The sequence below is a fragment of the Bos indicus x Bos taurus genome, chromosome 18 (genome assembly GCF_003369695.1).
Source record: "Bos indicus x Bos taurus breed Angus x Brahman F1 hybrid chromosome 18, Bos_hybrid_MaternalHap_v2.0, whole genome shotgun sequence".
Lineage (NCBI taxonomy): Eukaryota > Metazoa > Chordata > Mammalia > Artiodactyla > Bovidae > Bos > Bos indicus x Bos taurus.
The window spans coordinates 893841-912243 of record NC_040093.1 but is presented as its reverse complement, the minus strand read 5'-3'; the positions used below and the strand labels follow the sequence as shown (position 1 = coordinate 912243).

Here is an 18403-nt window from a genome sequence, read left to right as displayed (position 1 = left end):
TATATATAAACATATACATATACGATGTGTGTTTGGTGAAAGAAAAAAGAAGTAAATGCAGCAAAAGATAATTATTAAATTTGGAAAAAGTGTTCACAAGTATATATTTTTAAAATTCTTGTGGCTTTCCTGTAAGTTGGAAATTGTGTCAAAATTTTTTAAATGGAAAAATTGTTTCATGTGTTTCACTGCTTAGTAAGAAATGAGATCTTTTATATAATCAACCTAAGTGAATTAAATACTTATGCAATTTCAACCTTTCTTGAAATTTTTAAAACAAACTAGAATTAGAAGGAAACTTCCTTAAACTTCTAAAAAGTATTAAGAACAAAACCCTACCACAGACATCAAAAATAAAGGTCCATTATTAAAATATTTCACCCAAGTTCAGGGATGAAAGAATTATCCCTGTGTCACATAGAGGGTTCGCCAGTGGTTCAGCAGTAGGTAAAGAATCTAGCTGCAATGCAGGAGATGCAGATTCCATCCCTGGGTCGGGAATATCCCCTGGAGGAGAGCATGGCAAGCTGCTCCAGTATTCTTGCCTGGAGAATCCCATGGACAGAGAAGCCTGGCAGGCTACAGTCCATAGGGTTGCAGAGTTGGGCATGACTGAAGCGACTGAGTACATGCACATATGTACAGAGAGAGAACGGCAAAGGAAGAAGCTACCCTGTTTTTTCTCATCTTGCTCTGTCACTCATCTGTGTCCAACTCTTTGCGACCCCGTGGACTGCAGCACGCCAGGCCCCCCTGTCCTTCACCATCTCCCGGAGTTTACTCAAACTCATGTCCATTGAGTCGGTGATGCCATCCAACCCTCTCATCCTCTGTCACCACCTTCTCCTCCTGCCTTCAATCTTTCCCAGCATCAGGGTCTTTTCCAGTGAGTTGGCTCTTCACATCAGGTGGCCAAAGTATTGGAGCTTCAATTTCAGCATCAGTCATTCCAATGAATATTTCGGGTTGACTTCCATTACTAAAGCATTTTCTAAAATAGCATCATCAGTCTGAGTCCTACTACAAACATCCGTTTCAGTTTTGTGACCCACGCCTATTCTTGTGTTTTACTATGCTCCTGTCCTTTTCTCTTTTGCATACAACCCATCAGCATATAATAATGTACAGCGTAATAACTTGAGTGCCTCACTTATGGTCTGTTTCCCTCAACCAGGATAAAAATTTCAAGGTGGCAAAATCATTGTAATGGTTTGTGTGCTGACCTATCCTCTGCACCCCAGGAATGGGTGTGACCCACATAAGCTATAGAATGAATGTTTCTTGAAGCACTCGGTGTCTCTGTAATATTCCTGTCTGTTAGAACCACTCTCTGTCTTCCCTTCATTTTGACTACCCTAGAGTCTCAGGCATAAAAACAACAATTGTATTTTGAAGACAAGACTAAAACAGGGACTACAAATTTCACACAGCCATGTGTACAACTTCTCCCACTTACGGGACCTTGATGTCCTCCATTTAACTTCCACTGGGATTATTGTTCATTTTGAACAAGTGGTTTCACTCCTCTGTTTCTGCCATTTCTGTTAGATGCCTCTCTCACCTTAATCGCTTTGCTTATGTGCACACTTCACAGATGGTTTTCACAGAGACTCACCATTCCCTTTGCAGACCTTGTCACCGCTATTACAGGTGGCATGATAATCACTTCCCAACAAGGAGATGAGGTCATAGAAACACAAAGCCTTATTTCAGAGTTGAGATGCCCCTTTTCACACCTGCACAGCTGCTGCCCAGGCACCTACTGTGCTGATGGGAAATACCAGTCAGGTAAGTAGCAATGTGTTTCAGGTAAGTGTCAGATTTTGAGACCAGCTTCATTAGAAAATTCAGTCGTCCATATGGAAAAAAAATTCTGTTTCAGGGGGTTGGAATATAAAAGTATACACACACCCGTAATGCATACACACTCAGGACAGATTTTTAAATGTTTTTATTTCATATTGAAGTATAGTTAATTTACAGTGTGTTAGTTTCAAGTGTACGGCAAAGTGATTCGGTTATACATATACATAGACTTTTCACATTCTTCCCCATTTCATTTATTACAGAACACTGAGTTCCCTGTGCTATACAGCAGGCAGGACAGGGTTTTTTCAGGATACCCTCAGCATAGTGCTACCCTCATTCACCTGTGTTGAGACCGCCTGACATCTCTCTTTCTCCTTTGTCTCTGACTCAACACAGTTTTCACTGTCAAGGTTTCATGCTACAGGCAAACGGCCAAAAATAAGATAGAGATGAGCTCCCAGCAGCTGAGCTGACATCTGGTGTCTGTGTTTTGTTTTGGGGTCGGGGGAGAGAGTATGTTGGGTTAAATGCAATCTGTCTTAATATGCCTTTAAAGTTCTGTTCTTGGATGAAAGTTAACTTTTATTTAGAGAAAAGTAAGGTTCATTTCATCTCCAGTGTCAGGGACAATGATTTAAAGAAACATATGGCTAACTATTGTGTTTGACAAGACGTTATAGGGACAGGTTGGGTGTTTTCTGCCCCACACCAGAAGCATTATGTATCTCCAAGATATTTCACTATTAGCAAGAAACGGCTTTAGATATCATAATCTTGGTATTTTAGATGGTTGTTACCATAGACTTTTTTAAAGTTGAAGTATAGTTGATTTACAATGCTAATCACTGCTGTACTGCAAATATATATATTTATTTATTTATTCTTTTCCATTATGATTTATCATAGGATACTGAATATAGTTCTTTTTGCTATACAGTAGGACCTTGTTTATCCATTCAAAAGCTTACATTTGCTAACCATAGACTTGTTCAGTGTCTAGACAGACTCAGTTGGGGAGGGGGGTGGTTGGAACATGTCTTAAAATTATGTACTATTAATACATGCCTTATTTCTTTGAAAATGTGTAGAATTTTGAGTTTTCATTTAAAATATTTGTATATTCTTTTGCCTTATGATGAAAGTCTTATTTGCCAATTATATTAATACACTTTGCATGTGTTTCTAATAATTAATGCCAAATAACTGGCAAAATGTGAGTATGCACAAATGTTTAATATACCTTATAGATACTTTTATTTTCATATATGCCTCTGTGTAACTTCTGATGTTTTTTACAAGTACACATAGAACATCATGTTGATGGACAACCAGGGAAAAATTTTTATTTGAATCTTGATATCTAATTTTGATTAATATTTTTCAACAATTATGTGACATATTTATATGTGTAAAACTACTTCATGAAGCCTAGTTTATCCTTCTATCCTGTGAAATCTTTGCCTCGATTCATATTCCTCTACTTTCTTAAAAAGAAAAAATTGGAAACATACACGTGTTTTATATCTTACATTTTTCTTCTCAGAGTGTATTGTGGCGGAAGATCTGTATCAGTGCGCAGATAACTCCCTCACACATCTCTGCAGCCTCAGAGTTTCCTGTTGTGCGTTTGGCCACTTCCACTCATCAGCAGATGACTTCATGATCGTAGTCTTCATTTCCATTGCCTTTGCACACATGAGCAAAAATTCTAAGTGCCCACTTAACGTGAGATTATATGAGATGCAGGCTTAATATTGAAAATTGAGGGACATGGTGATTATGACACACTTCTTTTCATCCTTTTCACTCTTCATTCCTCTAACTTCAGTAAAACCAGCGCCCTCTAGGCACTGATGTGATGTTTTCTGCCAGCTTGGAAATGGGGACTATATTCCTCATTCAGACAGGAATTGGCCTCATGGGAAACATCTCCCTCTTTTGTCTTTATAACTTCACTTTGCTCACTGGACATAATTTGAGGCCCATAGACCCAATCCTCATGCAACTGGTCATCGCCAATGCCACAGTTCTTTTCTCTAAAGGCATACCACAGACACTGGCAGCTTTCGGATGGAGGTATTTCCTGGATGACACTGGATGTAAACTTGTCTTCTATTTCCACAGAGTAGCCACGGGAGTTTCCTTTAGCACCACCTGCCTCTTCAATGGCTTCCAGGCCCTTAAGCTCAAGCCCAGTATCTGGAGGTGGATGGAACTCCAGATGAGAGCTCTAAGATTCATTGCCTTCTGCTGTTTCCTCTGCTGGATTGGGCATATCTTGATAAATTCTTGTATTCTTATCATAGTAAAGGGTCCACTGAATGAGAAGAACTTCAGTACGAGAAATAATTACGGGTACTGTTCTTGGTATATGACAGAGGGTTCTCTGGGCTCACTATACACAGTCATGTACTTTTTCCTTGATATTCTGAGTTTAGGTTTTATGGTCTGGGCCAGTAGCTCTATAGTTCTTTTCCTGGGCAGACACAAACGGCGAATCCAACGCATTTGCAGCCACCGAGTCTCCCCCAGACCTTCCTGTGAGGGCAGAGCCACACGCACTGTCCTGGTCCTGGTAAGCTCCTTTGTTACATTCTATACAGTCTACATCATTTTGACAATTTGGATGACTCTAGTTGCAAACCCAGGGCAGTGGATGGTGAACACCTCTGTCCTTTTGGCCACATGTTTTCCAGCATTCAGCCCCTTTGTGCTCATTATCAAGGACACGCGTATCTCTCAGTTCTGCTTTGCCTGTATGGCAAGGAAAACACTGTTTGCTAATGTGCTTGTTGTTCTATGAGTCTGTTCTCAGTGGCATTCAAATATTTATCTCAACATTTGTGAATATTTTGGGGACCTCTTAAGTGTTGGGTATTAATTAACCCTAAAAGGAAATATATTATCCGTTTCTAATGGCCAACATTAAGTATTTAAATAATTAAAACTTATTTTTATCAGCTGTTTTCACTCAAATAATTTCAAAATATTCTGACTTTAAATACTAATAGCTTATTTTTTTAAAAGGTCTTTATCTCTGGATAATTGAGCGTGCTCTATTTTTTAAAGTCTTACTCAATCTTTTGTAATTGGAAATCCCAGCAATTTTAATGAAGTCTAGATATAATGTACATACATGTGTAAATATCTACATTCAACTGCCAATAGCATTTATTACATACCAAAATTATGAGTCTTTAATCTTACTTAATTCCAAAATTATCAAATCTATTTTACTGTTGTTTTATAAAGTTAATATACACATGTTCAATGATTTCCTTTGTTTATTTTAAAGTTTGTGAGAAAACTATCATTTATTTTATAGTACTTTTTTAACATTTAAAAGCAATATGCTGTGCTCAGTCACTTCAGTCGTGTCCAACTCTTTGCAACCTATGGACTGTAGCCAGCCAGGCTCCTCTGTCCATGTGATTCTCCAGACAAGAATACTGGAGTGGGTTGCCATGCCCTCCTCCAGGGGATCTTCCCAACCAAGGAATCGAACCAATGTCTCTGGGGTCCCCTGCATTGTAGGCAGTTTCTTTACCCACTGAGCCACCTGGGAAGCCCATTAGCACACTAAGACCCCCTAGACCTTATTCCCATTAGCTCACAGTATCAGAGTGTGGAGAAGCAAACCTACAGATCTGTCTCCCGACTACCTTCATAAGGCATGTAACTGGTCTGTTACCAACTGCACAGGCCTCCTGAACGCATGGTTTTTCCAGCCCTGCAGAGCCCGTTTGATTGCTGATGTAAGCGATATATGCAGTAGGCAAGGGCACCAGTATAAAGACAAACACTCACTGGAGTATCAGAGCAGCATTTCACATGCTCTCCTCAAGCACAGGATATGGAGTAAGTGAAGAACAGAAGCAGGAGAAGTCATGTCCTAGAGCAGGCCTGGCGGGCACTGCCAGTGGGCTGTGCAGTAGTGTCTTTGTGTGTGTGTGTTAGTCACTCAGTTGTGTCCCACTCTTTTGCAACCCCATTGAACTGTAGCCCGCCAGGCTCCTCTGTCCATGGAATTCTCCAGGCAAGAATACTGGAGTGGATTGCCATTTCCTTCTCCAGAGTGTCTTATACAGGAATTGTTAATTTGCATGTCATAGGTCAAATTTATAAACAATGATGTTCAGTTACTTAGTCATGTCTGACTCTTTGCAACCCCATGGACTGCAGCATGCCAAGCCTCCCTGTCCTTCACTATCTCCCAGAGTCTGTCGAAACTCATGTCCATTGAGTCGGTGATGCCATCCAACAATCATCCTCTGTAGCCCCCTTTCCTTTTCCAGTCAGTTATAAACAGTAATCTCTATTAAATGTTAACCTGAAAAAAATGATACCGATTTTTGTTTTTATGTTAACCATTCTTCTATATTTTTTCATTCTTTTATTTTTAATACAACTTTCTTGAACCTTGTATTGATAACTCAGAAGAGAGTCCACCTCTTGTCAATTGGCTTGCAATAGGAATCTTTACTGTCTTAAATTAGGCTAATAGTTTTTTTAAATATAAGCTTTCTCACAAATCCCATTAACATCGACATACTTAATCCTCCTTTGTATCAGTTTATGCAGTTTTCAGAAAGTTTGAAGAATTCACGCATTCTTGACACTTGTGCAATTACTAATATTGTGTCCATAACACATTAAGTTTGGCCCATCATTTCTATTCATTTGGTCCATTCCGTTTCTAATAACATATCCCCATATTTGGTGACCAGGGTAATTGGGAGGGAGAAACAGGGGAAAGACTGGGAATTCCTAGAACACAGGCTTTGTTGGGGTTTCTGCAGGCAAGGCAAGGCAGGGCTGGGTGAAAAGCTTAAGCTTGGCTGGTTTGAATGATTTCCACAGGTTTTAGGGTAAATAGCCCTTTCCCTAGTCATCTAGTTCCTGGCCCTGGGTTGATTTAGGACAGGAGAAACATTCCCTTGTGTGTAAGTGGCAGGTGGCAGAGCCCTGAATCTACACTTGAATGGTGTGCTCCAGGGAGGCTATTTGCAATAGGAACACAACTCTAGCTCTGAGGTTGGCCCTGTGATTAGTCTCTGCCAAACTGACAGATACAGAATCTAAGAAAGTACCCATTAGAGAGTCAGTGAGTCACTCAGTCATGTCTGACTCTTTGTGACCCCATAGACTGTAGCCTAGCAGGCTCCTCTGTCCATGGGATTTTCCAGGCAATAGTACTGGAGTGGGTTGCCATTTCCTTCTCCAGGGGATCTTCCCAACCCAGGGCTCAAACCCTGGTCTCCCTCATTGTAGACAGACGCTTTACCATCTGAGCCACCAGGGAAGTCCAGAGAAGGACCCTAAGTCCAGATAAAAGGAGTTTTTACAGGTCGGCCCATAATTAGGTGTGCTGTTTTTTTATGGCATTAGCCAAGAAAACATCTGTAATTTGGGGGATCAGTGATATTATCTTGGTAGAGTTGTAAAGTACATTAAAATTGTGAGATCTACAATTAGTCTTGTTTTATGTCTCAGGGGAAGTTTGTGGGCCTAGCAGTGGTGTTGTGGGAGGGTGAAAGATGATGATTTAGTAAAGTTCATGTAAAGATTCTTGATATTTGCGTGTAACTAAGGGGAAGAAGGGAGAAGGCAATGGCGACCCACTCCAGTACTCTTGCCTGGAAACTCCCATGGACAGAGGAGCCTGGTAGGCTGCAGTCCATGGGGTCGCAAACAGTCAGACCCAACTGGGCGACTTCACTTTCACTTTTCACTTTCATGCATTGGAGAAGGAACTGGCAACGCACTCCAGTGTTCTTGCCTGGAGAATCCCAGGGACGGGGGAGCCTGGTGGGCTACCGTCCACGGGGTCGCACACAGTCAGACACGACTGAAGTGACTTAGCAGTAGCAGCAGCAAGGGGAAGTGGTCATGGTCAGAGATACAGGGCAAGAAATTGTGGTGTAAATGGAGGGGCTGGCAGGAGAAGGCACTGGGAGCTGAGGATTCCTCTGCCCAAGAAGTAAAGGGGTTGGTTGATCTGAGTCAGGTGCCCCCTGGAGAAATCATTAATCTCCACTAATATTTAGAATGGCACTGGGACTTCCCTGGCTGACTAGTGGTTAGGCCACTGTGCTTCCACTGCAGGGGACCGGTTTCCAATTCTAGACCTAGATCCCACATGACACAACTAAGATTCAGTGCAGTTAAAAGTTCTCTCCAAGATTTTCACAGAGGTAGTCATATAGACAAAACATGTAATAGAACAAAAACTAAGCACTGTGCCAGCGCTCTTTTAACATTTTGACTGTAATCATGTCTCCGCTTTTATGTTGAGAATCCTGAGTTTAAGGCCTCTTCTTTTACTCCATTAACCATAGGCTTTGCTCTTATCTTTAATGTATTTCATCCTTGCCTGCCCACAATACCACTTAGCTAATTTCCGGATATCAGAATGGGCCAACCATCCCTGCAGATGCCGCCAAGATGGAAACATTTCCCAGAATGACGGGTTCAGTAGGTCACAGACCTACTGTTAGGGGATGAGCTAACAACCAGAAGAGTCGCTCCGAGAGCGTGCAACGTGTCGGGGTGGGACTTCCGGCATCTGGCACATAGCGGTTATTACGACTGTTTTTGATACCATTCGCTGGATCGGAGGTTCGAGGTCCCCACTGCACAGTGGTGGGTCTGACATTCAGTGTGGGCGCTGCCGTAGTGTCTCCACCGTGTCCTGCTCAGGGCTACCTCTCATCTCCCGCGTAGCCCTGGCACTGCTCCGCCCACACCTTCCCATGGCCACGCTGAAGGCCCAGGCCCAGGTGAATGTCGGTTCTCCAGACTCTCAACCTTAACCCTACTTAAAAACGAAGGGTCTCCAGCTCTGGCTATAGCAGTGCATGCTCCTATTTCCAGAACAGCGGGGCAGTTATAGACATAGGGTCCCCAGTTCTGACAGGGAATGATGAAATGTGGAAGAGTGTTACAGGCAGACGGACACACATATTCAAAGCCTTGGAGGCACACCCCAGTCAAGACCATTCTGGAAACCTGGGTTCCCTCTCGTGTCCGCAGGAAGCAGTGTGAAAGGATGCACACTTGGGCAGTCCAAGCAGCTGGGTCTTCAGTCGGGGGCTCCTGGGAATCATGGACGTTGGAAGAGAGCAGGGACTCTGAGCCGTGGTTTTCAAAGTATTTGAGATGTTGCTCAGGGCGAGCAGACTGGGTGGGACAAGGCATGATGAAAGTGGAGGGGGGAAAACCAGTGAGGAGGCACAGGAGGACAGTTCTGGCGGTGGACAGTTCTAGAAGTGGCGGTAGCCTGGAGATTAATGCAGGTTCTTGATGGATCTTAATGATCGAAGTAAATAACCACTCAGATTTTTTGCCCAAACATCTAGGAGAATGGAGATGGGGAATTTGGTGGGAGAAACAGGATTCAGGGCAGATTATCAGTTGGATTTTGGATACGGGGATTTTGAGATGCCCCAAAGTGGAGGTGGCACATAAGCAACTGGATTCCAGGTCTGGAGTTTGAGGAGGGACCCTGAGGCCTGGACCAGAATCAAGCCTTGTGCTCAGATCACGAGAGCAGGTTTTACTGTCAGATGAATCCTGAAGAGGGATGTGCTGAAGGGCAGAACTAAATTGAGCGTGTAGTGGGGAGGAGTACTCTGTTTGGTACAAGAAGAATCTGCCAGAGGGGAAAGCGGGAGGAAGTAAAGAGCCATGGCTGGAATGGAAATATTGGTGGAAAATGTAGATGCTCCTTTTTAAAGTCTCAGCAGACTCACATACACTCCCTGTAAACAGGGGAAAGGCCAGCCAGGCTCGTGCAGCAGCCTGGACCCAATCATGAACAGAGGGGTCTCAGCTTTCTCAGGAAATTTCAAATTTATAAATGGATGGACTTAAGGCTACCCAGGCACTTAATAATTGATTGAAATTGGTTCCAAAATCCATAGAGGATACCAGTCTTGCTTTCTGGAACTTTCTGGGATTTTTTAATATTTTTGATCCATGGTTGCTTGACTCTGCAGATGCAAAACTGGTAGATATGCAAAGGACCAGGCATTTTTATTAAATATCACATTTTCTTAAATGCTTAAAAGGCAGGTAAGAAGCAACCAAATTTTAAAAAACTCATCACTTTATTTACACCAGTATCGTTTCCTGAAGTGTTGATCCTGTGGGCAGAATTAGCTCAGCTTTACTACTTTTGCTATTCAAATCCTGAAAGATGATGCTGTGAAAGTGCTGCACTCAATTTGCCAGCAAATTTGGAAAACTCAGCAGTGGCCACAGGACTGGAAAAAGTCCGTTTCCATTCCAATCCCAAAGAAAGGCAATGCCAAAGAATGCTCAAACTACTGCACAATTGCACTCATCTCACACGCTAGTAAAGTAATGCTCAAAATTCTCCAGGCAAGCTTCAGCAATATGCGAACCGTGAACTTCCTGATGTTCAAGCTGGTTTTAGAAAAGGCAGAGGAACCAGAGACCAAATTGCCAACATCCACTGGATCATGGAAAAAGCAAGAGAGTTCCAGAAAAACATCTATTTCTGCTTTATTGACTATGCCAAAGCCTTTGACTGTGTGGAACACAATAAACTGTGGAAAATTCTGAAAGAGATGGGAATACCAGAACACCTGACCTGCCTCTTGAGAAATCTGTATGCAGGTCAGGAAGCAACAATTAGAACTGGACATGGAACAACAGACTGGTTCCAAATAGGAAAGGGAGTACGTCAAGGCTGTATATTGTCATCCTGCTTATTTAATTTATATGCAGAGTACATCATGAGAAACGCTGGACTGGAAGAAACACAAGCTGGAATCAAGATTGCCGGGGGAAATATCAATAACCTCAGATATTCAGATGACCCCACCGTTATGGCAGAAAGTGAAGAGGAACTAAAAAGCCTCTTGATGAAAGTGAAAGTGGAGAGTGAAAAAGTTGGCTTACAGCTCAACATTCAGAAAATGAAGATCATGGCATCTGGTCCCATCACTTCATGGGAAATAGATGGGGAAACAGTGGAAACAGTGTCAGACTTTATCTTTTGGGACTCCAAAATCACTGCAGATGGTGACTACAGCCATGAAATTAAAAGACGCTTACTCCTTGGAAGGAAAGTTATATCCAACCTAGATAGCATATTAAAAAGCAGAGACATTACTTTGCCAAGAAAGCTCTGGCTAGTCAAGGCTATTGTTTTTCCAGTGGTCATGTATGGGTGTGATAAACAGTGAAGAAGGCTGAGCGCCAAAGAATTGATGCTTTTGAAGTGTGGTGTTGGAGAAGACTCTTGAGAGTCCCTTGGACTGCAAGGAGATCCAACCAGTCCATTCTGAAGGAGATCAGCCCTGGGATTTCTTTGGAAGGACTGATGCTAAAGCTGAAACTCCAGTGCTTTGGCCACCTCACGCGAAGAGTTGACTCATTGGAAAAGACTCTGATTCTGGGAGGGATTGGGGGCAGGAGGAGAAGGGGACGACAGAGGATGAGATGGCTGGATGGCATCACTGACTCGATGGATGTGAGTCTGAGTGAACTCCGGGAGTTGGTGATGAACAGGGAGGCCTGGTGTGCTGCGATTCATGGGGTTGCAAAGAGTCGGACACGACTGAGCGACTGAACTGAACCAACTGAACTTACTATTTTTTAAAAACATCCATAAATTTGCTGCTTTAGCCATCTCTAAGTACATTCTTTAAAAGTATAGAGTACATTTATGTTGTTCACAGGATTCACCCATGTTGTGGCAGGTATCAAAATTTCCTTCCTTTTTAAAGTTGAATAATATTCCAGTGTATGTATACAACACCTGTTTATCCATTCAGTGGTTGATGGACATTTGGGTTGTTTTGACCTGTGGCTATGGTGAATAACGCTGCCATGAACATGGCTGTACTAATGTATCTTCATGTCCTTGCTTTAAAATGTTTGGAGTATATGCTTAAAAGTGAAATTGCTGAGTTATATGTTAAATCTATGTTTAATTTTTTAAGATTTTGTCATACCATTTTCCATAGCAGCTCCACCATTTTACATTTCCACCAGCAATACCACAAGGGTTCCAAATCTTCCACAGCCTAGCCAACTTCTACTTAGAAACTTCTAAATATACAATTCAGTTTTGTTAACTAAAGTCATTAAGCTGTGAATTACATCCACAAGTCTTAATCATCTTTCAACTAGAAGTCTGTAACTTCTGATATCCTTCACTCATTTTATCTACCTATCTTCTCTTCTGGCAATCACTAATCTGTTGTCTGCATCTGAGTTTGGTGGTGGTGTTGATTTTTTTATTTTATTTATTTTACGATTTTTTACGATTTTTATTTTACTTTTTTTTTACAATTTTTTATGATTCTTGAACACCATGGTTAGAACTGCTTGGATTCACTCATACAGGGATATTTTTCAGTAAATAGAACACTAAATGATCTTTAGTTGAATGAATCCACAACTGGGAAACTTCAGAAAGGACCTAAGCATCCACAGATTTCAGCATATGCATGGGATCCTGGAGCCAATCCTCTGTGGAAACTGAGGATTGACCACTGGATTTGTCTTTCTCTCTCTGACTTATTTCACTTTAGCACACTGCCCTCAAAATCCAGTCACATTGTTGTAAATGGGAAATTTTCCTTCTATTTTTATGGTTGAATAAAACTGAATAGTATTCCATATATATGACACGATTGTCATCCAGTCATCTATCAATGGACATGTAGGTTGTTTCTAAGTCTTGGAGATTATAAATAATGCAGCAGTAAACATGGGGTACATCTTTTTGAGATGATGATGATTTCAATCCCTTTGGATAAATACACAGTGATGGAACTGCTGATTATATGATAGTACTGTTTTTAGTTTTATAAGGATTCTTCATGCTCCTTTCCACAGGGGCTGCAACAATATACAGTCCCACCACCAGTGCACAAGGGGTCCCGTTTTTCCACATCTTCACCAATATGTATTTCTTGTCTTTTTCATAACAGATATAATAACAGGTGTGAGGTGGTATCTCATTGTGATATTGACTTGCATTTCCACGACCATTATTGATACTGAGCATCTTTTCATGCAGAAGATTCCCATTTTTGTATCTATTCCAAAAAGCTGTGTATTCCAATTTAACAGATAACAGTTTATACAAACAAAAACAAAACAAAAACCCAGCAACAATGTACTCCATCATGCATTTTCAAACACACTCATATATGTATGTTTATATAAAACTGAAACAAATGAGAACAACAATATAATGGAGAGAAAACAATTAGTATTTTTTAAAATTATAAGCTATTTAAACTACCCATGAAGCCATAAAGTGTCACCTGAAAGTGGACTTGAATTAGTTTTAAATAAATATTGGAAACTCTAGTGCAAATACATTAAAAATGAAAAGGAACAAGGATAGCTGATATGCTAACAAAGGAGAGAGAAAGGATCATACAAAATGCTTCATTAAAACTACAAAAAGCAGACTGGAAGATTAAATAGGAAGAACAAGGGCAATGAAAAGAAAATGGTAACAAATATGTTAGATGTTTATCCAATTATATCAATATATTAAACATTGATAGGCTCAATGCACCAATTAAAAGAAAGATTATCAGACTGGATCAAAAAACAGGACTCAGTTATACGCTGTCTCCAAGAAACCCACTTTAAATGCCACAAACAGGCGTACAGATTAATAGTAGGGACTTCCCTGGTGGTCCAGTGGTTAAGACAGCCCGCCCCCATTGCAGGGAACATGTGTTTGACCCCACATCAAATTCCTGCATACTGAGTCCCACAGTCCCACATACTGAACAGTCAAAAATAATAACTGTATTAGTATCAAAACAGAGTTCATGTAAGCAAAGTTACCAAGAATAGATGGTTTGAATGAGTCTACCTCTATTAAAGAAACTGACTCAATGATGAATACACTTCCAAATCTTCTGGGAATGCCATTTGCCCGGATTGCTTCACTAGTCAAATCTGACAAACATTAAAAAAGAGATTATTCAATTCTCTAATTGTTTTCAGAAAACAAAAACCCGGAAATAGTTCCACACCAATTTCATGAGAAAATACCAAAACAAAGACATTACAAGAAAACTATTGATCAATACCTCTCAAGAACATAGTTGCAACAATCCCAACATAGTTACCAGTAAACTGTTTCAAAAACTGTTGGAAAAGAATTATACGCTGTGACCACCTGAAAAGGATCCAAGGAATGCAATGCTGATTTAACATTTAAAAACTAATTAATATAATCCATGTCATCAGCAGGTTAAAAACCAACTCTTGGGGACTTCCCTGGTGGCCCAGTAGCTAAGACTCCATACTCCCAGGCAGGGGCCTTGGGTGCAATCTCTGGTCCAGGAACTAAATCCAACAAGCCTCAACTAAGTTTGAAGCTGCAACTAAAGATCCCACATACCACAACTAAGACCCAGTGCAGTGAAATAAATGAAAAAACAAACAAACAAAAACTCATCATCTCACCTATTCTGACAAAATACAACAGTCATTCATGATAAAAATCTCATAATAACCTAAAAACAGAAAAATATATTCAAACTGATGATCTAAATAACATCCTCTACCTGCTATCACAATTACAAGAGAAAAACTAGAAACTCTCCCTCTACAATGAAGAAGGCAAGGATGTTCCCTTTTACAACTCCCTTTCAATTTTATACTGGAAGTCAAAACAAAGGCAATGAGAGAAGGTTATACTGATCAGGAAGGAATAAATGTCTCTTCATTCTCAGATGACATGACTAGTTACATAAAAAAACAAAAAAGTAGATTAAAAAAAAAATCCTGGACCAAAGAAGCAATTTATAGCAAGGTGTCAGGATACAAGGTTAATATACAAAAACCAATCATGTCAATACCATCAATGAACAAATGAATTTGAAATTAAAAACCATGTACATAGCACCCTGTCAAAGGGGGGGGGGGGAGAGAAATACTAAGTTATAAATCTACCAAGATATGCACGACAAGATATACATGAGGGGAAACAATAAAACTCTGATAAAGAAATCAGAAATTCCTTGGTGGTTCGTGGTTACCACTCCATGCTTTCACTGAAGTAGTTGGCCTGGGTTGGATACCAGGTCAGGGAACTAAAATCCCTCAAGCTGAGCAGTGTGGACAAAAAACAAACACTAATAAAGAAATCAAAGAACTAAATAAATAGATATTTTATGTTCATAAATAGGAAGACCCACTATCAAGATGTCAGTTCTGCCCAACTTCATCTATAAATTCAATGCAATCAAAATCAAAATCCCAGCAAGTTATTTTGTGGATTTAAATAAATTGATCCCAAAGTTTATACAGAGACACAAAAGTCCCAGAATAAACAGCACACTACTGAAGAACAAGGCTGGCAGACTGATCCCACTCAACTTCAAGACTTAGTATCTAAAGTAATCAAGCCAATATGGGATTGTTTACAGGATAGAGAAATTGATTAATGAACTGTATTGAGAGCCCAGAAATAAACCCAAAATACACTCAACTGACCTTTGACAGATGAGCAAGCACAATATAATGGAGAAAAAGGAAGTTTTTGTAATAAGTGGTACTAGGACAACTAAACATCACATGTCAAAAAATCAACCTAGACACAAACCTTATACCCTTCACAACAAAATTAACTCAAAATGGACATAAATGTTAAAAAAACACACACTTAAAATTTACTAAGAAAACAAAAACCCAAATACTAAATGAGAAAACTCCCTTAACAGACACTACGTTAAAAGAAGATATACAGATGAAAAATAACTAAATATACAAAGAAGCAAGGAAATGCAAATTCAACTGAAAAAATACACACTGTTACATACTGGTAAGAATGGCCAAAATCCAAACATTCACAACACCAAATGCTGGGAAAGGTGCGGAGCAATAGGAATTTTACTCACTGCTGACTGCAGTGCTTGACAGGTGCCACCGTGGATACAGAGACATTGGAATCTTGGGAAAGGGCCTTGGGGTTGTAAGACTACTGAAACTGAATGGTTCCCTGCAAGACTTTGGGGCTTCAGGTGTCATGGCACTGAGGAGTAGGGATGCACTCTGCCTAACCGTAGTGACTGCGGCACATGACCAAGGAATTTAAGAAAGTAGTGCCCATAGTCCACACGTGAGGAGGACACAGCTGCCCTTGGGGAAAAGGAGAAAGGCAGAGCCTAGCTAAGAGGATAGGGTTGGGTGTGAGGGTCTTACCCAGCATGCATACAAGTGTAAAGTTCTCTAGCATGACATCAAGGTACAGGTGTTTCTGAGCCTTTTCAAGAAGACATCATTCCTCCTGGGAGAAGTACACAGCCACATCCTCAGAGGTCACACTGCCCTGGTAGAACAGGGATGAATAAAACCATGAACAGTCTCACTCCTAAGAACCCACCATCTAACCTGCCACACATCTGCACTACTGCCCAATCAGGTGGAGCCACCTTAGACCTGGGAAGAAAACCTTTTCTTCTCCCACAACAGTAAAATAGATGTTTATCAGTTTTCATAATCAATAGACAAAAATAAAAGACAATGACAAGCCTAACCTGATTAACCCAACAATATAAAATAATTACATACAATTGGGGGGGTGGGTAGTTCAAGCAGAGTAACAGCAGGGAGATCCAACCAGTCAATCCTAAAGGAAATCAGTCCTGAATGTTCATTGGAAGGACTGATGCTGAAGCTGAAACTCCAAAACTTTGGCCACCTGATGCGAAAAACTGACTCACTGGAAAAGACCCGGATGCTGGGAAAGATTGAAGGTGGGAGAAGGGGCTGACAGAGGATGAGATGGTTGGATGACATCACCGACTCAATGGACATGAGTTTGAGTAAACTCCAGCAGTTGGTGATGAACAGGGAGGCCTGGTGTGCTGAGGTCCATGGGATTGCAAAGAGCTGGACACAACTGAGCAACTGCACTGAACTGAAGCAGAGTGATGTGGTTACGTGGAAGTGCATACATGCACATGTTTTCATCTGCTCAGCCAGCCTATGTCTTTTGGGAAAGCTTCTGTTTTCTGATGTGAACCTCTCATTGCTTCCAAGATACACAGGCAGTCATTTAAGCCTAAATCCTGCTCTTCCCTGCTCTTTATTCCCACTGAAAAGGAAGGATACCTGCACTTAACCTAAACCAGCTAGTCCTCACCTTACAGAACATCCACATACTGGTATGGGATCCAAGACCATGGGTGGAAGGAAATGGGAACCCCCTTCTGAGAACCTGACTTGCGCTCAGGTCCCTGAGTATGGGGTTCTCCTGGGTCCCAAAAACAAAGGGTTGGGAGAATGTCAGGTGAAGAGCCCCAAGACCCTCCTCAAAAACAGAGAATGTGTGCATGAGGGTGAGAATAAGTGAGGGATTGGAACGACCTCCACTCGCCCAAAGTGCTTCTTCAGCCTCGAATGTGTAAGAAAAGGCAGGCTGCGGAGGGCAGCGACCATGGCAGTGTGTCAGAGCCTCACGCACTTTCCCGCACGCTGGATAAGGCCTGCCCGCCCGCCCCTATCCTCTGAGCCAGGCTCCTCTCCTTTTCCCTGAGGACAGCTCAGTTCTTCTCACAACTGGACCTCTGCCAGGTACCAGAAGCCAGGGAACCTCGGGCGGACTGGCAAGCCACTCCTCTGTGCCTCTGTTCCCAGTTCTGTCTATCTATTACGAGTAGTGACAGGAACAGTCACGTCTTCCCTCTGCCTCAGTGACCTCATCATCCCCTGAAGTCCGTGCTTCCACTGAACAAGCTCTGGAGTACTTTTTAAATTTACTTTTAATGGGAGGATAATTGCTTCAACATCCTGCTGGCTTCTGCCATGGAGTGTTTTTAAAAGCCTAATTCAGGTGACGTCCATCCTGTGCTCAAACCCTCCACCTCCCAGCGCCATAAGAAGGAAGGTACAACCTCTCACCCACCCCTCCAGGTGCGGCCTGGCCTCAAGCTTTCTTCCTGGCAGAAATAAGCTGGACTCCGGTTCCCTGAATGGTTCAGCTTCAGTTGCATCTCCAAGCCTCACTCACATGGAAAAAGAGAAACGACCCCTGAAGGTCTCACCGGGCCAAGGGTCTGGGGGTAGAGTGACGTGCACAGGCGCCTCTCACCCCTGGCATTCTTAACTCTGTGGAAACAGGCAGGGGAGACCCCGGAGCACGCCTCGCTTACCTGAGGCGACGGGTCCCTCAGCGCGGGCGCCGCCATCGTAACTTCTGGGCGGAGTGAGGCGGTGACGGCCGAGCTACCAGGTCTCACTCTGCACGGAAACTCCCCGCAGGCGGCGGTATCCCTGACCCCCAGAGAGAAAGACCCTCCTCTTGTCCCGCAAGCCCGCACCCAACACCACAAGCCAGACCTTCCGACCAGCTCCACAAACCTCACCGTAACCAAAACGGCCGCTACTTAGAAACCGGAATTCCCTCTCCAGAGGGTTTGCAATCAGGGAAAAACCCCTGACTCAATTTTCAGTGGGTGAACATCTCTGCCCTTGATCAGAAATCCTTCTGGAAAATGAAGTGCAAAAGTCTCAAGGAAGGATGCCCCACACAAGAAGCAACTGCGAAAAAGCTAAGCAGCACCCCCAGGAGCACTGGGAAACT

The 18403-nt window shown here is 42.0% G+C and overlaps 1 protein-coding gene across 1 annotated transcript; it reads left to right on the top strand.

Moving 5' to 3' along the window:
- Positions 1-2697: 2697 nt before the first annotated feature.
- Positions 2698-5144, top strand: LOC113875922 (vomeronasal type-1 receptor 1). The gene has a single exon (XM_027514624.1). The coding sequence runs from the start codon at positions 3668-3670 to the stop codon at positions 4610-4612; it is 945 nt and encodes a 314-aa protein (XP_027370425.1). The 5' UTR covers positions 2698-3667; the 3' UTR covers positions 4613-5144.
- The last annotated feature ends 13259 nt before the right edge of the window (positions 5145-18403 follow it).

Excerpts from the sequence above, each read along its gene's own strand:
- LOC113875922 (XM_027514624.1), top strand. The coding sequence starts at position 3,668 with ATGTTTTCTGCCAGCTTGGAAATGGGGACTATATTCCTCATTCAGACA.